The 21222-nt window shown below is 38.8% G+C and overlaps 1 protein-coding gene across 2 annotated transcripts in view; it reads right to left on the bottom strand.

Annotated features, from left to right (window-relative positions):
* Positions 1 to 21222, bottom strand: part of LOC150084908 (leukocyte tyrosine kinase receptor-like) — a 236984-nt gene that overhangs the window by 51686 nt on the left and 164076 nt on the right. Inside the window, exons 10-16 of one of the 2 annotated variants that reach the window (XM_090376698.1) lie at positions 19469 to 19516; positions 18897 to 19056; positions 17678 to 17825; positions 17542 to 17556; positions 16461 to 16583; positions 16165 to 16330; positions 147 to 320 (exon numbers count right to left, since the gene is read on the bottom strand). In XM_090376698.1, the coding sequence (XP_090232824.1) occupies positions 147 to 320; positions 16165 to 16330; positions 16461 to 16583; positions 17542 to 17556; positions 17678 to 17825; positions 18897 to 19056; positions 19469 to 19516 (834 nt within the window). The remainder of the gene's footprint in view (positions 1 to 146; positions 321 to 16164; positions 16331 to 16460; positions 16584 to 17541; positions 17557 to 17677; positions 17826 to 18896; positions 19057 to 19468; positions 19517 to 21222) is intronic. The other variant, XM_090376700.1, reaches the window with a different exon arrangement.

The following is a 21222-nucleotide window of genomic DNA, read 5'->3' as shown; positions in this document are numbered from 1 at the left end:
TTACGTGAGGAGAGAAACACATAGGCTGCTTATTTTTTTAACTTTATTATTATGACACTATTATTTATTTTAAACTGGTGCACCATATGGTTATTACTAATACTATAAATAAACAGATGCAGAATAAATATCACAAACATACATACCTTTGTAACCTCCACCTCCTCCTCCAGCTGCACATGCTCCACCACCTCCTCCAAAACCCCCGTGACTTAGCCAGTCTCTTCCGTCATTACAAACTCTTCCTCCTTGCCCTCCTTCTATAAGGGAGCGACCCGCAGACGGGAGCGATGAAGTGTCGTTCCATCCTCCACCGCCACCTAGTCAGAGAAAGAACCAACAAACCTAATGGAAAGGCTCACTTTATTATCATAAAATACAAAATAAGCGAAAAACGCATTTTAAAACACTAACAGAATGCACAGCACTATATAATGAGAACAAATTCAGATATGGATGAGGTAACAGAAATCAAAATCTTCGAAGCAAGTTTTCCTTATTGAGATTTATCTAATTTGTTAACCCACAAAGCAGCTACATTGCCAGCGAATTATTACTTGCCAAAACAGAACATGTGAATTTTAATATGAACTGTAATGATTCATATGGGAAAACAATATTGGTCGGGGAAGAACTCCTCTAGCACACGAAAAGAGGCGGTCTTTGAAATAAAAGAGAAATGAAATCTCGATATCTGATGACTTTGTTTAGTTTCACTGCATCGGAAGGCGAGGGGTCCTTATCATCCCCCCTCCCCTCGTAACTGGCTGCCAGTTGAGTAAAGCGTTACACCAATGATGGCGAGTTATCGCATTTCTGCTGAACAATGTCGTATCGTTTGTTTCCGTGTTGCTGGCTTCAGAAGATGTCATTGTGATAATGGTAATATTGTGGTTACACAAATATCTCCGGTAAGAAAACCATCACGGCGCAACAGATAACGTTGGGCACACCATATATAAACATGGATCAGATACTACTGTGACATTAAGGTAGCAGTTTCTTTCTGGACTATCAACAACCGTTTGTCAAAAAGGAACTACAAGACACAAGAAACAAATCGATTATGGCACATAGTAGTAGCTTCAGAGAAGTTCTGAGCAGCTATTTTAATGGGAATAAACGAAGGGCTATCAGAAAGAAAAGACATTTCTTTGGCTGCCATTTTTCTCTACTTTGATGCCAGCCAATGTCTTGATGAGCATAATCCATCAATAATGCATCAGTACACCATTTGATGGATGATGCGCCGATTAGAGTGTACTAAAATTCTGAAATCAAAGTTTGAAAATTTCACAAAAAAAATTTAAAAAAAAATAGATAAACTCATAACTCGCAAATCCTGAAAAAACAAAACAGAATATTATAAACTGGAGTCTACAAAAATAAATCAGCATTCTTGAAAGTGAAATTTATGCGTCTTGAAAAGTTCACCGTTTCGAAACACAGAACGGGTTAGGCGTTGATGAGATCACAAAAGAAGTCGAGTACAATGCTTTTCAACTTCCTCCTTACTTCCCGATGAGTATAAGGCAATTGTCATAAATATACGTTTAATACTGCCAAATGCGTTAACTCTGAAGTCACGCCAAGAGACGTTGCCAGACGCGATCTAGTTTCAAGACTGAATGCTGACAATGGTGGCATGCCTCTCTTCAAAGAAGATAACTGGAAAGTTTACATCGCAACTGTTTTAGCGGAAGAAGAGAAGCCAGGAGAACAGGAGTGCAGGAGTTACTTTTTCTTAGGTACCTTCCGATTCTATTTTGAGGTTATATTTCTACCTCAAGTTGAGAAATAGTATTAGACAAGCACCTAATTTGTTGTGCATGTGTGAGGACGCCAAAACTATGATGGTTGTTAAGCGTTAATAATTGTGTCTGTAACTTGCGTCTATTCTATGGTTGATTCGCTTGTTTGCTGGACGAAAAACCTAAGCTTTCAGGAGAAAAATTATATAACCTTCTGCTGAGACACACCAATTCAGCCACGTTGTGAAACAAGCCCATAAACATTTTCCCGTCATTGACGGGACTAGGGCGAAAAACTGCTAGCTTGAGGTGGGGGAGGGAACGCAGACTAATAGATTAACTCAGAGCCGCACACATAACTGAAAATCAACATGGGTGGGCAGTGCAATTTTGAGTCAGTTTGGTGTGACATAAGCACTAGGAAAATAAAATTTAGAGTAGGAGTGTGTTATAGGCCTAATGACAATGATGAGCATAACAAACAACTCTACATAGAAAGAGAGTGGGCCAGTAAATAAGAATATCTTATAATTGGAGATTTTAGCAGGAACTTGTGGATTGGCCACTTACACATTAGCAAAACTTTTGTGTATTTATTGGACGACTGTTTTCTACAGAAGCATGTTAGAAAAGAAACAGTATTTTTGATCTCATTATTAGCAGCGATTCTTCATGCATTCAGAATCCTCAAGTAAAAGACCCACTGGGTGGCGGCGATCACAGCGTACTAATATGGAATTTACTTAAAGATATAACTGATGTTAAGGGTAAATGGAAGAACTTTTGTTTTCTCATGCAATTTTTAATTCTATGCAGCGGGACCAACTATGAATGTCACGAGCAACAAATTCTAAATGTGAAGCATTCAGGGAAGTAACGGTAGAAGACACTGGACTTTTCATACCAAGAAAAACTCCTGGAAGACTCTGTACCATGACTCACGAACAGAACTGGACAAGACAACTGCAGCATTCCACCTGATTTCCAGTTCCTGGACCCCCGTAGCAGACACTCACTAACTGCAAACTCAACCACTGAACATCGACGTGCAAACTGGACCTGTCAGTGGACTCCAACAAACCTAACAGAACAAGGATTCCCAAAGGAGTGGACCCCTGTCTTCAACACGACATTGAGCTGAAACCGCGAAACGTGAATAACAAACCAAAAAGACAGAGATATGACCATACACTGACTGGACCTGGGTGCCACAAGTATGACACCAGAAAAAGTACAGTCAAGCGATACACTGGATTAGACTGATAAAATCAACTCACCAGATCGGACTATCTGATATGACCCACTGGATTGGACTAGAAGAATCTGGACTACCTGATATGACCCAATGGATTGGACTAGAAGAATCTGGACTACCTTATATGACTTCCTCTTTCAGCTATGCTGTCAAGGCGCCCACTGGCTATCCAATACCAATGCTCCCTTGCATGGTACTTTCTTTCCACCAGCTGGGGGAGGGAACCGACTCTCTGTCTCCTCCCCTCGCCCCCTATTTTCTCCCTCCTGGTGGGCCATGAGCCTGCTCCACTCATCTTCCCAGGCGTCCCCTTCCCTATCGACCTCCTACTCTGACTTTCATCCCCAGTCTTCAGTCTCCCCCTCCTACACTATCTAAATCAACAGCAAATGTCCCACACAACCAAAATTTAAAGCATCCAAATTAATGCGGAAACTCTCTCGGCCTCTCAACCCTAACAGCGTCTTATCACTTTTTTTTTTTTTTTTTTTTTTTTACAAATAGGTCCTAGCCACTGAAATCTCAGGAAACTAGTTGGCAGGACCTGCCAGATCTAAAAATAACTGGTATACCTCCACGGGGCTTAGTGTGGGCAACGTTCGGCATCAGCAGGGTTCAGCGGCTAAATGGTCAGATGATCAAAGGTACACGACACCCCACAATATCCATACACTTTTAAATCTCTGGCCTTTAAAGCGTACTGTAAAACACAACAATGTATACTAGGCGGAGTGGGGGAAACCCCCTGGTGCCGTTAGACCCTAAACACACTTTACACCAAGAAATACTGTTCAAGGCTTAGACCTAAATGGATGTCAGATGAACTATTGAGACAATGTGGAAGAGAAGAAATGAGCATGGGATGCGTACAAATATATACTGTATATATAATAGTAGATATAAACTATTCTGCAATCAAGTCACCAAGGAGGTTAGGCAAGCTAAGACAAATTACGAGAACTCGCTGGAAAAGAATGCAAAGAAAGGTAAAAAGGACTTCTTTCCTTATATTACACATTAGTCTACTTCATGTCGATGGTATAACTGACGATGATGCTGCTCAGGTTGCTGACAAACTGAACAGGTATTTTGCATCTACAGTGACACACCTGAGAAATTCTTTAGGGAATGGTTGCCAAAAGTTTATAAAATTTTAACAGGGAGCTAAATGATTTTGTTATAACTGAAAGAGAAGTGGAAGAAAAATGCTGAAGATAAATATAAAAATCGCCTGGGGTGGATGGAATATGTCCAATTATATTACGGGAGGCTGAAAAGGAGATAAGTAAACCCTTCGCTATAATTATAAGAGAATCTCTAAATTCAGAGGAGGATCCTACGTACTGGAGATGTGCGGAATGTATCCCCAATTCACAAAGGGCGATCCAAAGGTAACATGAGTAATTACAGACCTGTTAGCTTAACTTCTGTTCCAGGGAAAATGTCGTTACTGGTTAAAGTAATGCAAAACTATCTAGACAGGGATGCAATTATACTCTAGCCCCAGCATGGATCTGTTAAGGGCACGATCTTGTTTGACCAATCTAATTAGATACTATGATGCAGCAACAAAGGAAATGGATGCAAAAATAATTTTCATATCATATACTTGGATTTCAGGAAAGCTTTTCATACTGTTGCACATAAGAGTGCTTTATAAACTGGGGCAGTGTGGTATTAAGGGCAAGTTACTGCTATGGATAAAGGGATAATAGAATGGGAAAAGACAGAGTGATTATTAATAGATACTGTTCTTTCTGGACTAATATTATTAGTAGAGTACCCGAGGTTTCAATTTTGGGCCTATTGTTGTTTTCTATATTTATTAATAATACTGATAAAGATATATCGGGCTTGATATCCAAGTTTTCAGATGATACAAAGGTGGCAGGGTGGTTAATGGCAGTAATCAAGGTAAGCTACTTCAACAAGATCTAGAAAAATTACGAAGATGGGCTCTGAAATGGCGGTTGAAGTTTAACATTGACAAATACAAGGTACTGCATATGGGTAGGCAATAATCCCAGATTAACGTACCAACTTTGTTGCAATACACTGAAGGTAGTGGAAAATGAAAAAGACCTGGGGGTAATTGTACAGTCAGGTAAGAAATTCTCTGAACGGTGTAGACAGGCAGCGAGGAGAGTTGAATGGGATTTGTCAATGATATACAGGAATTTTCCTATCAGGGATAAGGAGGTGATTATCCCCTTGTATAAGGTAACGGTCAGGCCACACCTTGAGTAGTGCATATAGGTGGGGAGGCCTCATTTTAAGAAGGATGTAGATCTGCTGAATGGGTGCAGAGAAGATAGCGATTTGCAGTTCTGCAAATTGTACGGTTATGGAGACCAACCCACTTACGAGGTGATTTGATTGAGGTGCTTAAGGTTTTAAGTGTATTAAGCGAGCTCAATGCTGATGGCATTCTATCTCTTGCCCAGACTATGCACCTCGGGGTGTAACTTAAATTCGAATTGCCGAAGGATGGTTTTAGGAGGTGTGTGTGTGTGTGTGTGTGTGTGTGTGTGTGTGTGTGTGTGTGTGTGTGTGTGTGTGTGTGTGTGTGTGTGTGTAAGTTTGACGTCAGCTGTGTGGTTGATATTTGGAACATCTGTTGTTGCGGAAGTGGATAGTGTGAATAAATTCAAGGAAGAACTATACAAACTATTGGAGGGGGATGGACAATTGATGTGGGAAGTTTCTATTTTATTTATTTTTGGTTGATGCTTTCTAAGTGGCGGGAGCTGAAGAATCTGGAATTTGGCAGTGGGTTTGTTCCACAGTTGTTCTTCCAGAACAACCCTGGTTGTTCTGGAAGAACAACTGTGTAAATGACCCCAAAGTAGAAAGGAGCCGTCTCTCCGCTTACCTCCAACAAACTTGGCAGGCCCGCTGGGAGACCTCCAGCAAAGGTGCAATAACTAGAAAATTTCTACCCAACATACGGCTGGTATACCCGAATTATCCACCATGGCTCTCACCAGGACTCTACACCACCTACCTGCTGACGGGACACGGGGCCATTAGAGACAAACTACAAGGATTTGGACTGAGTGATACACCGTTCTGCCTCTGTGGTGAACGTGAAACGTGGGAACACCTAATGTACAGTTGCTCACTATATGAGGACCTCTATTGCAGGTTCATTACTAGAACACAGCTTAACCTCCGTAATCAAGAAGACCTCGCCATAACTGAAGTTGACACATACAAGGCATTCGCGCAGCTGGCCCAGGACCTCTTCACAAGGAGAAGGACGCTCCCACAGCCTCAACCACTGCAGTAAACAACCATGCCGTGCAGGCCAGCAGAATGTCTACACAACCACGGAAACCTTCCCAGATACTACCATGCAAGGGCTCAGAGAAATGATTGCAGCATATTGCTGCCACCTAGCCATATGGCGATCTGGGCTGGCAACCTTGACCAGCCTGCTTTCACTCCTATTCCTTGGCAGGGGGGGGGAGATGGCTCGCTGTCTTCTCCTCCTCCTGCCATCCCCCTTTCCCTCTGGTGGGGCATGGGCATGCCCCACTGACTGCAGGGGCCATCTACCCTATCGGCCCCTTACTTCTCTTTCTTCCCCCCAGCCTTCAGTCTCCCTACCCTTCTCTTTGACTATACACCGCGAAAGCCCCACGCATCCAAATTTAAATTAGCACCAAAATTATTGCCCGCCCCATTAGGCCTCTAGAACTTGTCATTTTAGCGTACAGTCCCATGGTAATTTCGGGGAACAAACCCCACATACTAACTTAATAGCGATTTTGCAATTATACCACCGCGATTATCTTTTTTTTTTTTTTTTTTCCTATAGGACCCAGCCGCTGAAATCCCAGGAAATTAGGCGGCAGGACCTGCCAGAGTATAATAAATTTCAAGGTACACCTGGCCAGCCTCCTCGTTGGCATAGTACGGACAACGTCGGGTCTCATCAGGGGCTCGACGGCCAATAGGCCAGAAGAACAATGGGCACAACATACTACACAACACATGATCCACACACTTTTAAATCTCTGGTCTTGACAGAGTACTGTCCCTCGATACAGCGAACACTCGCGGAGATGGGAGAAATTCCTGGTGCCGTTTGACCCTCAACATACTTTGTACTTTGTGGGTCACAACAAGCCGCCCTATTTCGAGCAAAGCACTAGCCTCAGTCTTATGGAAGGACTTGAGCAAGATTGTACTCTCTACATACCAAAACTTTGTACAAAGTGGAGTTGTCGTTCTAATTAAGTTTTAGGCGCATCAGCGACTTAGACCATATCGCAATGTATATATTACGTCCGTAAATCGCGTGTTCTGTGGTCGATTTGCTTGTTTGCTGGATGAAAAACCCGACTTTTTCGTATGCGGGAAAACACTATGCAATCCTCGCCGAGAACGAGTAACTCAGCAATGTTGTAAAAAAAAAAAAAAAAAAAGCCCATAAAAATCCTTCGTGTCCCTAATGGGATTAGAACCCAGGTCATTTCGGTCCGGTGTTGGAAAGAGAGTGCTTAGTATTAGTAATGGCCGCACGGTGCAAGAAAGCCTATGGCTTATGCTGCACCAGCCAAAATAAAAATAAAAAAAATAAAAAAATATCCGAACAAAACTATGATAAAAAAAATAAAATAAATAAAAAATAAATAAATAAAATCAATAGATAATAATAATTAATAATAAAAAAAAGGAAATTAAACCTATCATCCTATGCGCTTCCCTTACCCGAAGGTACTATCCAGATGACCTTTGAATTTCCCCAAACTGTCGGCCTCTACCACCCATGAAGGCAACTCATTCCAGTAATTTATAACTCGCTGGCTAAAATAAAACTTCTTGCAGTCCAATCTAAACATTTCCCCCCGTAACTTGAATTTATGTCCCCTAGTTCTAGCATCATTTATAATCTTGAAAATTTCGTCCTCATTCATTTTACTGATGCCTCTCAGAGCCTTAAACACCTCAATCAAATCTCCTCTAAGGTGTCTAGTTTCCAAACTCTGCAACCCACATACCACATATTCGAAGTCTTTCTTCATAAGGACGCCCTTTTGCCGATCTCACCAGGCGGGTTACCCGTCTTTGCACCCTTTCAAGAAGCTCGATGTCTTTCTTTAGGTGCGGTCTCCATATTTGAACACAGTATTCCAAGTGTGGTATAACATAAGCCTTATATAATGGGATTATGACGTCCCTATCTCTACTTCCAAAAGTTCGATAGATAATCGATAGGACACCATGGGCCTTCCTTGCAACCTGTTTACAATGCTCGGAGAATTTCATGTCTGACCGTATCGTAACACCCAAGTCCCTTTCCTCCAGTACTGGGTTTAGTTGAACTCCACCAAGTGAATCAGTTATTTTGGGATTACTGTTTCCCAGGTGTAATACCTTACACTTTGTTGGATTAAAGAATTCTTCACATATATAAAGAAAAGATTTATATATATGAAGAATAAGAATTCTTCACATATATAAATGCCAAGAATAGCAGGACAAACCAGATCGGACCTTTATGTAAGGGAAAGGGGATAGTAATAAATACACCAGCTGCCGTTGCAGATGAACTCAACAGTTCTTTTGCATCGATATTTACAAATGAAAAGCCTTTTGTGGCAAAGGGAAATTGTGGGAGCGAAGTTAAAAAATATGTAATTAATGATATTGAAATTTCGCAAGATTATTTAATGAAAAAACTTTCGAGCCTACAGACCAGTAAGGCTCCTGCAGTTGATGGAATATACCCTATAATCTTAAGAGAGGCGGCAAGCGAGTGCATTGAACCATTGAGGCTAATTATGCGAGCATCATTAGACTCTGGGGAGATTCCCTTGGATTGGAAAAGTGCAAATGTATCTCCCATACATAAGGGTGGCTCTAAGAGTGAAGTGGGAAATTATCGACCTGTCAGTCTGACTTCAGTGGTAGGGAAAATCATGGAGGCAATGATCAAGGGTGGAATTCAGGATCATTTGGATCGAATTGAAATTCTCAAGGTTACTCAGCATGGTTTCGTAAAGGGAAAATCATGTTTAACAAATCTGGTTCGCTATTTCGAAAGGGTCACTGACGAGCTGGATTTAGGGAATAATTTCGACATTGTTTATTTAGATTTCAGCAAAGCTTTTGACTCAGTTCCACATGAGCGGTTGCTTTATAAGCTGGAACAGGTTGGAATCACTGGGAAAATCCTTAGATGGATAGAAGGATGGCTTCAGGGCAGGAGGCAGAGGGTTGTGATAAATGGCTATTCCTCAGATTGGGTTGATGTAAGAAGTGGGGTTCCCCAAGGATCAGTATTAGGACCACTGTTGTTTTTAATTTTCATAAACGACATTGATGAAGGGATAGAGGGCGTGATGTCTAAATTTGCAGATGATGTTAAAATTGGGAGAGTAGTTAATGATCACTGTCAAGCTGAGCTTCTTCAGAGAGACCTAGATAGACTTCAGGAATGGTCAGAAAAATGGCAGCTGTGCTTTAATCCAACAAAGTGTAAGGTATTACACCTGGGAAACAGTAATCCCAAAAAAACTTATTCACTTGGTGGAGTTCAACTAAAGCCAGTACTGGAGGAAAGGGACTTGGGTGTTACGATACGGTCAGACATGAAATTCTCTGAGCATTGTAAACAGGTTGCAAGGAAGGCCCATGGTGTCCTATCGATGATCTATCGAACTTTTGCAAGTAGAGATAGGGACGTGATAATCCCATTATATAAGGCTTATGTTAGACCACACTTGGAATACTGTGTTCAAGTATGGAGACCGCACCTGAAGAAAGACATCGAGCTTCTTGAAAGGGTGCAAAGAAGGGTAACTCGCCTGGTGAGATCGGCAAAAGGGCGGCCTTATGAAGAAAGACTTCGAATATGTGGGTTGCAGAGTTTGGAAACTAGACACCTTAGAGGAGATTTGATTGAGGTGTTTAAGGCTCTGAGAGGCATCAGTAAAATGAATGAGGACAAAATTTTCCAGATTATACATGATGCTAGAACTAGGGGACATAAATTCAAGTTACGGGGGGAAATGTTTAAATTGGATTGCAGGAAGTTCTATTTTAGCCAGCGAGTTATAAATTACTGGAATAAGTTGCCTTCATGGGTGGTAGAGGCCGACAGTTTGGGGAAATTCAAAGGGCATCTGGATAGTACTTTCGGGTAAGGGAAGCACATAGGATGATAGGTTTAATTTCCTTTTTATTTTTTTTTTATTTTATTTTTTTTATTTATTAATTATTATTATTTAGTTATTTATTTATTTATTTATTTTTTTTTTGTTTTTATCATTGTTTTGTTCGGATTTTTTTATTTTTTTTATTTATTTTTATTTTTTTATTTTTTTATTTTTTTTTGGCTGGTGCAGCATAAGCCATAGGCTTTCTTGCACCAAGCGGCCGATACTAATACTAATACTAATTAAAGCATAGCTGCCATTTTTCTGACCATTCCTGAAGTCTATCTAGGTCTCTCTCTGAACAAGCTCAGCTTGACAGTGATCATTAACTACGCTACCAATTTTAACATCATCTGCAAATTTAGACATCACGCCCTCTATCCCTTCATCAATGTCGTTTATGAAAATTAAAAACAACAGTGGTCCTAATACTGATCCTTGGGGAACCCCACTTCTTACATCAACCCAATCTGAGGAATAGCCATTTATCACAACCCTCTGCCTCCTGCCCAGCCATCCTTCTATCCATCTAAGGATTTTCCCAGTGATTCCAACCTGTTCCAGCTTATAAAGCAACCGCTCATGTCGGACTGAGTCAAACGTTTTGCTGAAATCTAAATAAACAATGTCGAAATTATTCCCTAAATCCAGCTCGTGAGTGACCCTTTCGAAATAGCGAACCAGATTTGTTAAACATGATTTTCCCTTTACAAAACCATGATGAGAATCCTTGAGAATTTCAATTCGATCCAAATGATCCTGAATTCCACCCTTGATCATTGCCTCTATGATTTTCCCTACTACTGAAGTCAGACTGACAGGTCGATAATTTCCAACTTCACTTTTAGAGCCACCCTTATGTATGGGAGATACATTGGCACTTTTCCAATCCAAGGGAATCTCCCCAGAGTCTAGTGATGCTCGCATTATTAGCCTCAATGGTTCAATGCACTCGCTTGCCGCCTCCCTTAAGATTAAAGGGTATATTCCATCAACTCCAGGAGTCTTACTGGCCTGTAGGCTCGAAAGATTTTTCATTAAATAATCATGCGAAATTTCAATATCATTAATTACATATTTTACAACTTCGCTCCCACAATTTCCCATTGCCACAAAAGGTTTTTCATTTGCAAATATCGATGCAAAATAACTGTTGAGTTCATCTGCAACGGCAGCTGGTGTATTTATTACTATCCCCTTTCCCTTACGTAAAGGTCCGATCTGGTTTGTCCTGCTCTTCTTGGCATTTATATATGTGAAGAATTCTTTATCCCCCCTCTTTGCTCTGTTTGCTAGTGATTTCTCATAAACTGCCTTTGCCTGTCGAACCTTTTCTGTGGCTCTATTACACATCACCTTATGGGCCCTATGGTGCGAGAGAAAGTTACTCACCGAAGGATTACTGATCTGATGTTACTAACACAGATCATAAATATAAAAAAACATTAAAAATTTAATTTATTATAAACAATATAATATATATTTGAAAAATACATAATGTATATATAATATTTTATATATAAAATATCATAATACAAATATATAAACATAATTATTAAATGTATATTATTTAAAATATTCAAAACTTATCTTTTCCTAACCTCTTTCAGTCTCGGATCGAATCTATACTGTGTGGCTGACGAAGTTGGACGTGGCTGAAAACAGGTTAGTTTTTGAAATACTTTTGAGTTTTTTGGGTTTTTTTTACTTAATTAGCATACTAAACTGTGGTTAATAAATTTTTTATCTGCCTAATCACGTAGGTTGGTTTATTTTGTATTATGCTCAGCATTTAATAAGTTACAGCTTAATATTCAGAGAGCCTTTGTTATCGGTAATTTTAGTGTAACATCGTAACGCTAAAAGTCACAAAATATATATATGATGTAATTAACCAGTACCCTTCTGAATTTGTAGTTAGATTTTTTAAATTTTAAAAATTCTAATTAAACGAGATTAAAGATTCATCTAAAAAAGTTGCTCAAGTCAAACGTTGTCGCGACTCATGGCAAAATTGCCAGTGGTGATTTTTCGTGGGAATTACAGCTTTTCTGCTTATTTATTTATTTAATCGGGTAAAGAAAATTATACTTCGTTGTTGAATGATGCTGAGCTTTCTATAGCCGATGTTGAGTCCTTTGTTTGTGGAAGATGTCGGGAATGCGACGAACTAAATTCAAAATTCCGCATACTATCGGGCGTGATTAATTCTCCGCAGCAACAAGTTATTGCCCTTAAGCAAATTCGGTGAGGGAACTCGTCAGAGACTGAAGTATCTGATTCTGTCGGAAGAAGTACTTCCGAATCAGACTCCAGAAATGGATCAACCGGTACAGAATGCTTTGTTTCCGCAAGAGATAGCCTTAATTAGAGATCCCATTGCAAAGGGAGACAGGGAATGTATTTTGAATGAAAAAATCACATAGAACCATGGTTGGCTTACGGGTGGAAAACTGACAAAGTTATAAAAATTTATCGGCTAATGGGTGTGTGGCAATACGTGCGCTGGCTTAAACTTAAATTTACTGTTGTTGTTTTATGGCCCATTGGCATCTAAGGCCATAATGCGCCAAGTCAAAATATGAAATAATGCATCAAAGATATATTTGGAAACCTAAACAGGTTACCAAATATACCACGTCAAAAAGGTATATGTGTATCAAAATATAAAAGTACAAATTCAAATAAGCGTGGATAAACTAAATGTAAAACGTTAGGCATATTGTCTGTCATGTAAAATCTGGCTGAATGCGAACGGTTCAGTCAGATTAATAAAATCTGTAAAATATAAACGGCGTGCACTGGCAAAAAAACGCACATTAAATAAAAACATGAATAATGGTTAAAACAGTTTTACATTTCTCACACATAGGTAGATCATCCGCCCTCAGCAAGAAAGTGTGTCAGATGACTGTGACCTATACGGAGCCGAACAAGAACAACTTCCTCTTTTCGGACGCTGCGCAGACTGGACAGCTACTGCTTCATTACAGGTTTAATTTGATATAGTTTATTTGTGGCCTGTCCATGCCAGAAATCTTAACATTGGGATTATAGTTAGATGAATATTATTTGCCTGTGTATAGTGGGCCGACAGACGGTTATCCATGGGAAATGGCTGATTTTGCGGCAGTATCAGCTAATTCGTTTCCCCTGATCCCAATGTGGCTTGGGATACAGCTGAAACGGATGTTAAAATCTGATTCCAAGGGCGCATTATAGCCTTAGATGCTAATGCGCCAATAAAATCCAAATCAATCAATCAATCAATCTGATTCCAAGAGGGAGAAAAACCCTCTGCCGAATCCGATACAGGAATGGATGACAGTTATAACTCACTAATAATAGCTCCTGGAATACATTTCACGAATTAGTATATATATATATATATATATATATATATGCTTTTGGCAATTGCTATCTTTAATATGATCAAGGGCTATTTCAATTGGTGAAACCCTGGGTATATATGCTTGGTTCTTGAGGAATCTTGTTGGATACTGTTTTCTTCGGAAGAACTACAGCTGATCCCACATATGATGCTGACCTCGAGCCATCTGTGTAGACTGGCAGGAAGTCGCAATACTGCACACGATGCGATAGACACGTGGTAGACACTGGGGGTGTTTGCTTTCTCCCGATCTTCAGGGAGAAGTCACAAGTTGGAAAATGGGCATGCCAGAGTGGAAGGTAATGCAATGGCGATGGGGCAACGTTGTCTACCGTCATGTTTAATTCCCTGAACAGCACTTGGATTCGAATACCGAAAGGTCGGTTAACACTCCGACGGGTGTTGTAGAGATTTTCCCATCGTGACTCAAAAACGGATGTCCCCGTGGGATGATCAGGCAGGAATTTTAATTTAAGGCATACTGCAAGGACAACTGCTTACGTCAAAGAGAAAGATGTTCGTTTGCTTCAACATAAAAGCTCTGGACGGGAGATGTACGGAAGGCTTGGTGACGGACTGGATCATCGAGCGCATTGTCTCTAGCAGAAGCATAGACCTGAGACCCATAATCAAGTTTGGAATGGACAAGAGCCACTACTCCGGCTATATCGGAGTAGGGTACAGCAATCTGCACCATAAGAATTTGACCAAAGGGACCGTAGGATATTGAGCCCCTTGGTGCACTTTGTCCGTAGCTGACGAATATGTTGCATGAATGTCAACTCCTTAATTCTGGATCAGGATGAATATTCGTTTGAGAAAAAAGTGCACACAAACTGTCTTTTTTGACTAAAATCTGAACCCATTAGCCAAAGACCAAGGCAAACAACAGCTTTTTACAGTTGCCTTTCACTATCCTCATATCGCAATGAATGACAGAATATCGCAAAATCAGCAACATGTAGAGCATTACTTACTGTTAGTGGAAGTTTATCTGTGATAGAGTTTATTTTGATTGCAAAAAGCGTGGCACTTAGAACGTATCCTTATGGGACTCCCTCCTGTTGGCAAAATACTCCAGAGTGTGGATCCTAAACGAACTTGCAATCGGTGATTTAAAAGAAAATTTTTAATAAAAAGAGGAAGGTTACCTCTAAGACTAAAGTTAGAGGTCTTGCAATATGCCAAGTCGCCAGGCTGTGCTGTATGAGTTTTCAGTATCACCTAATTTATTATTATTATTATTTATTTTTTGGCTGATGCAGATTCAAAAAGTGATTGTTAGAAAAGCAGGACAGGGCTCCAGGGGAGGATAGAACATATAGTGACGGGCACAATTAAATGATTTATAATCGATTGTGCGAATCTGCGTTATCACATGGTACCCCAGGGCCACAGCCACCTCCGAAGTTCACTTTTGGGCAGTAAGTTGTCGAACACTAGAAAAGTTGCCTCGCAGCGAGGTAGGGAGTCTGGCTACGTTTTCAAAGCATAATTGGATGGTTACGTTGTGAGAATGGGAATAGTATTAATATTCTACTTTCTTTTATTATGTTATTTTATATTATTATTTTTGTTTATTTTTTGGCTGATGCAGAATAAGTCCGATTCCTTGCATCATCTGTACTTACTGCTAATCCACTACTGACAATAACCGGATATTTATTTGCATCCATCCAGAACGCTCCCCGATTTTAGGTTATTGATATGGAAATCATTATTCATTACAAGAAATTCTTCATCACAAACAGGTTAGAGCAAAGAGAAAAATATATATCGTCTTATAAATCATTTCCACATGATTCGAGAATAACACAAACCGTGTTTAAAATTCCGTTCTTTTCCTTCATAATTGAAAAGCGACCCACGGGAAAGTCAAGTTTTTATTTTGGCAGTTTGTCGAAAACTAATCTGAATAGCAATCCTTGAACACAACATCACAGCGCTGGCTTTACAATGGCCCCAAAAAAAGAAGGAATTATATTATAATTCTTGTTCGATAAAAACATTGTAAAATCTCAAAAGATTTTAAAATATACGTGTGTTTCGTTTCGGACAGGAAAATTTACTGCAAAATAATAAACAAAGAGAAGGATCTCTAATTAAGTCTAAATTACCTTTAATAATAATACTATGCACAATATAAAGCATTTTGTGTTAACCCTTATAAAAATAATCTGCGCATGCATCGATAATTTAGTAATCAAAATTTTAATTAGCAATTCAATTCACAAAAATTCAAAAGTTAATGTGGTCCAATACTGCTTATTTATTTCAAAAATGATGGAATAATTCCCAACTGATTATTAACGAAGGGCAAATCTTCTTCACTCTTTGTTGAAAAAAAAAATATATATGAAACCATCCCCATGGGACCGACTAACTCAGTCAAGTTGTGGAAAAAGCCAATGAAATTTTTTTTGCGCAGTTGGATGGATTCGAATTAAATCCTTTCCTGCTCCGAATGGGAGAACGGTGATTTTAACTTCTGTGCTACCGCGAGGGCGATTGAATAAATCTGAAGAGATTGGAATTATCGCATCATTCTTTCAAATATTTGCTAACTGAATATGAGCAGCTAACATTTCGATGAAGAATTACCTGCGCCATCTTCCGTTGAAGTTCCACTAGTGAAACCAAGAGTAAGATTTATATTTCGCCCATTTGGGTCAACAGCAGTAGAGGGATCATCATTTCTTTCGAAGGAAAGTCCTCCTCCTCCAGCAGCTATTATTAGGGGAGTGTGCTGGTGAGTGAACAGATCCATCTGCCAAACAGCACAACATAAATATAAGAGATATAAATATTTACCAAGCCCTTCCATTTGAAAGGTAAATACTTCTATACGTCACTTACAGCGAATATATTTGTCGACAAAAGTTTACTGATAATGGTACCTTGAATATGTACGTGGCACCTCCACCACCTCCGCCTCCTCCACCGTCCCCTCGCCGCGTCATGTTCTTTATGAGAGGAAGTATTCCTCTTTTCTTTATTCGATCGAGACACTTCGATTTTAACTGAAAAACAGTAGAGAAAACAATGTATTCACTTAACTTAAATTCTCTTTGAATTCTTAAGAACGTGGTTTGCCAACGTTTCGGCATGTTATCAAAACAACCTTATTCAAATAATTACGTCATTCACTTACTATTAAAATGATTTTTTTATTAAAAAAAAAAAAAAAAAAAAAAAAAAACTATAGCAAGGAGAACACCATAGGCGACTCAAGGGCTTCACTAGGTCCACTCCATGCTCACACTGTGGAGTGAGAGAAGAGTAGCCTAATGGGGGACCTTGAGCTGCCTGTTGTTTTTCTCCTTACTATAGTTTTCAATATTAATAAAATGACGAGGAATATACAAGAAATTAAAAAAACTGTAGCTGAAATTCATACACAATGTAAAGTGATGTTTTTAACTCTGAAAATCCTTTATCCTTATTATTACATAACAAAGAATTTTCATTTATATTTTATATGATTCTCCTCCACGCCCTTATTTTATTTTTCTAACAACATTACACCATATGCTGCACATGAATCCGTAGCTTTTACTAACACATTAAAATCCTAAATTTTTCCTTAAGCTTTCGCTTCAAAATGGAGAAAAAATAATAATAAATAAATAAATAGATAAAATAAAATAAAAACGTTCCAAGATGATTTTGAACCCCGTGGTGAAAAGAGAAAAAAAAAAAAAAAAAATCAGAAACTATACCTGAATTTTAAAATCCTATTAAACAAATACTTCTAAACTCTTATGTTTCAGCTACACTTCGTAATTTACTTAATTACTCAATTAGCATTGCAAATTCTTCTTTTTTGGGTTTACACAATGCAAACTACTCCTAATTATTTATAACTTATTAACTCAGCTTATATTTATTATTGATCTAACCCATATTAAAAAGTCATTCTAATTAAATATCGGTTTTTCATTTTGTAATCATTGTAGAAAATAAAAAGTGATAACTTACCTGAAGCGGAATGTCCTAGAAGAAAACAAACATACAGTGAATGATTAGGGAAATCCATTTCCAACAACAAAGTAAATAAAAAAGTATCTACAAAGATATTACAAAAAAAGAAGCAAAAATGCAATTGTGTGGTCACCTGGGAGCATGGGCTGGTACCTCGTTGACCCACTAGTACAAATATGGTTTCCCCAGCTGTAAGATTAAATGAAGCACGAATGACAGCCCCTCTACTTATTCCTCTGTTACGAACACCCTGTCCTCCCCCTGCTCCTCTGGCAAAGAAGCTGTAAAATAATAATTTCAGAAGGCTACTTAAATAAATAAAAAAAAACTTTTATGAAAATTAGAAACTATAGTACTGAAAAGGATTTCAGACTATGGCCGAGAAAAATTTGGGAAGGAGAGGTAAATTTTAAAGGCTGCACCGTTCAGAGTTTAGATGCCGTATTAATGTAAATGAATTGCTCAAAATAATATATAAAGATAATTCAATTATAAAGATCATTCAATAATTTAGTAGATTTTGGAATGTATTAAAATTAAAAAGGATCAGACCAGCTGATTATTTAATTCGCGAAATGGCAGTACCACCGTACAACCACTCAACTCAAATGTCAGCGAACTGCCGGTAGATGACAGGCGGATGCATTTCCATGAATACAACTAAAAGTTCCAAGTTGTCTTAAGTTACATGCTCTTAGTGGGAACCGTTTCGCAGTTCACACTAAGGGGTCATAATGAAAGAGTTGAAGACTAAACAACGAAGATAAATGTTTGAAGAAAAAAATTGTAGTTTTAAAATGACACGAGTGCAGTACAGGTCAAGAATCTGTGACTCACTACACTCGGCCTGGACAGCTGAAGACCTACACTACTCCAGTGCAAAGCCCTGGGGGATTCTGGATTAAGACAGAAGAATTACTTTCCGTTGGCTATGTAGCAGTGCAATGCGAATGCTACAGAGTATCTTAAAATGTCGTGAATCTCTGCTCGCCAGATTCCACACATTTGACACATGATCTGAATAAAACCGCGAGAAAGTGTGTAGAGAAATGATAACACGGTTTGGGAAGCACACTGAGAACTTGCAACTGCATCAGCGTATTCTTGGATATATACTCTTATACCATCTACCGGCAGTTCGCAGAAGCTTGAGTGATAGTACGGTGGCGCTGCCATTTTGCAAATTAAATGATCAGCTTGAGTACGTTGATATTAACTTTAACAATAACTGGCATATATTAATTTTTACATTACAAATGATTTGCATCCGTTCCAGTGAACGTCATTAAAATAACATGTTTTTGTTGCTCTTAGGAGCCACTTACAGAAAACACGCACAAGAATTAACTTACGTATACACGCCATCTTCAGGAACAGACCACATCTGAACTCCAGCCAAAGGTGGATCCTTTGCCACAGCTACTCGCGTGCTAGTATTGAAATAAGCTTGCTCACACTGTTCTGTAGATGGCCCATAACGTCCTCGATTGCCACAGGTGGTGAACAGGAATTCTGAAGGAACGATAAAATGAGTAACAGGCAGGCATTGAAGTTTAGCAGATATTAAAATTTATGTATTTATATTTAGATATATTTTATGGACACCAGTATGTTTAAGCATGGTTTCTCATTATCCAAGTCCGATTTAATTCATTAAAGGGACCGACCAAATTAAAATAAGGATCAATGATAACAGATAATAATATGCGCAATCTTTGAAAAAATAATGCAAACTAACATGGTTGAAACGGTTACGTTGTTGTTATTATCACTCATTGAGCAACAAATAGGACACAGAATCACATATTCTCTGTATTAAAATGTGGCGTTCGACTCTTAATTTTTGATGTTAAAAACCAAGTACTGAATATCGTGGCAATTAATCGTAACTCAATGCATGAACAATTTAATCGAAAGTACTTACTACTTCTTGGGCTGGTAGTTGTGGATAAAGTAAATTCCAGAGCAGGTTCTGTAAAATAAAAACGAATTCGTTAGAGAAACATGGAAAATTGTGTGACTATAATGTGCAAGTATTTGGGAATATAAAGGTGATTAATGGTTACCCCCGAATTCGTTTCAAACGTACACGATGAACTATACGCATAATGAAAGAGCTAACAGATTTTCAGGGAAGAATAACACTTGGATGTTATGTATGGAAAAGTGTGGATGCCATTGGTCTTGACGTAAACCTGCTGAAGAAATGGAAGTCCAGAAGAAAATAACACTAAACCCAATAAACGACCAAGTAGGCGTAAAACATTATATTCATTGCGCTAAAAAAGAGGGCCAATGCGATAATGCCCTATGTCACAAAGCAGCAAAGTTTGTGAATGAGTGATTTTAGGAGAATGATATCGGAACAAAGCGGTGGCCAGCACAGAGACCGACCTCAACCCAACTTATTCGGATGTAGGGGAACACAGAAGGTTAAAAACTGTTATTATCTGCGTTAGTGGAGATGATTTAAAGGAGGAGTGGAACACAATACCATTAAGTTTCTACTACAAATTAGTAAACAAGAACTTTGCATTGTTCTTGGGAAAGACAAGAAATTCGAAGGGACAGAGGTATCTAAGAAAAGTCCGCATACTTCTATAAAGACTGTCCAACGCTCCACGAAATGTGGAGTGCGAATCAAATGGAATTGGTCCTGTAGGGCTACAGGACCAATTCCATACCTTCAAAGGAGCATCATAACTTCAAAAATAGCTGTCGTTCTGCGACCATTGTGAATTTGTGCTGGAAGTCCTGGGAGACTGATTTGTGAAGCCAGTGTGTGAAAACAGAAATAAAAAAAAAGGTATACCGATTAGAAAGTACAAAATTAGCTACGAAATAAATATTTTACCTAGTTCACATGTACCTAAATCCAATGGTTTATATTATATATATTGCTGGGTGAGGATAATTACTGAGACTGTAAGCATGTACTAGTATATGTCGACTGTGTTACATAAATGGAAACGTTGAGACTTAAATCATTCAGACTCAGAGAAGTTGCGGTCAGTTGTTTCAGATTAAGAACTGAGGCAGTTACGTCCACGAGTCTTCGGTATGTTGTGGAGGACGTAAGTGTCTTCTATGATCACTTTGACTGCTTCAAACTGATCACAGAATTCTATGACTTTTTGATTGAATGAAAAGTCATGCTACCTTCCACAACTGACTGGGCAAAGGGGTGAAAAAAAAAACTCACTAAAATTCTTCATTCCCCGATTTTATTCAAACCCATGTTTTTTCTGCCCATGTGTTAGAAGAACAGTGCTATCAGTCACTGTGCTGGACATGTCTTTTGCCCAATTGGATTATTACGTGGGAATCATTAAAGCGCTCCAAGTAGTAACTAGATTTTCTCAATGCCGAGGACAAAATCAGTATCTAGTTGTGTAATGTTAGAATTAGTATTAGTAGGCAAATTATGCAAGAAAGCAAGTTTATACAGTAGCCTCCAAAAAAAAAAAAAAAAACTTCCCAGATCATCTGTCCAGTCCATCTCCTCCAATTATTTGTTTAGTTCTTTAATTTATTCAAACTGCTCTTTCACAACAACAGATAATGGAAGTTGTTTCAACAATTAACCGCATGTTGGCTGATGGCAAACTTCCCCACATGTATCATGCAACCATCCTTCAATTTGAATTTATGCCCACCCATGTGCGTAGTCTGAGCAAG

The sequence above is a fragment of the Mastigoproctus giganteus genome, chromosome 6 (assembly GCF_048544385.1).
Source record: "Mastigoproctus giganteus isolate SK-2022 chromosome 6, ASM4854438v1, whole genome shotgun sequence".
NCBI classification, from domain to species: Eukaryota; Metazoa; Arthropoda; class Arachnida; order Uropygi; family Thelyphonidae; genus Mastigoproctus; species Mastigoproctus giganteus.
Note: the sequence above shows the minus strand (reverse complement) of the source record. Positions and strands in the feature narration are given on the sequence as shown.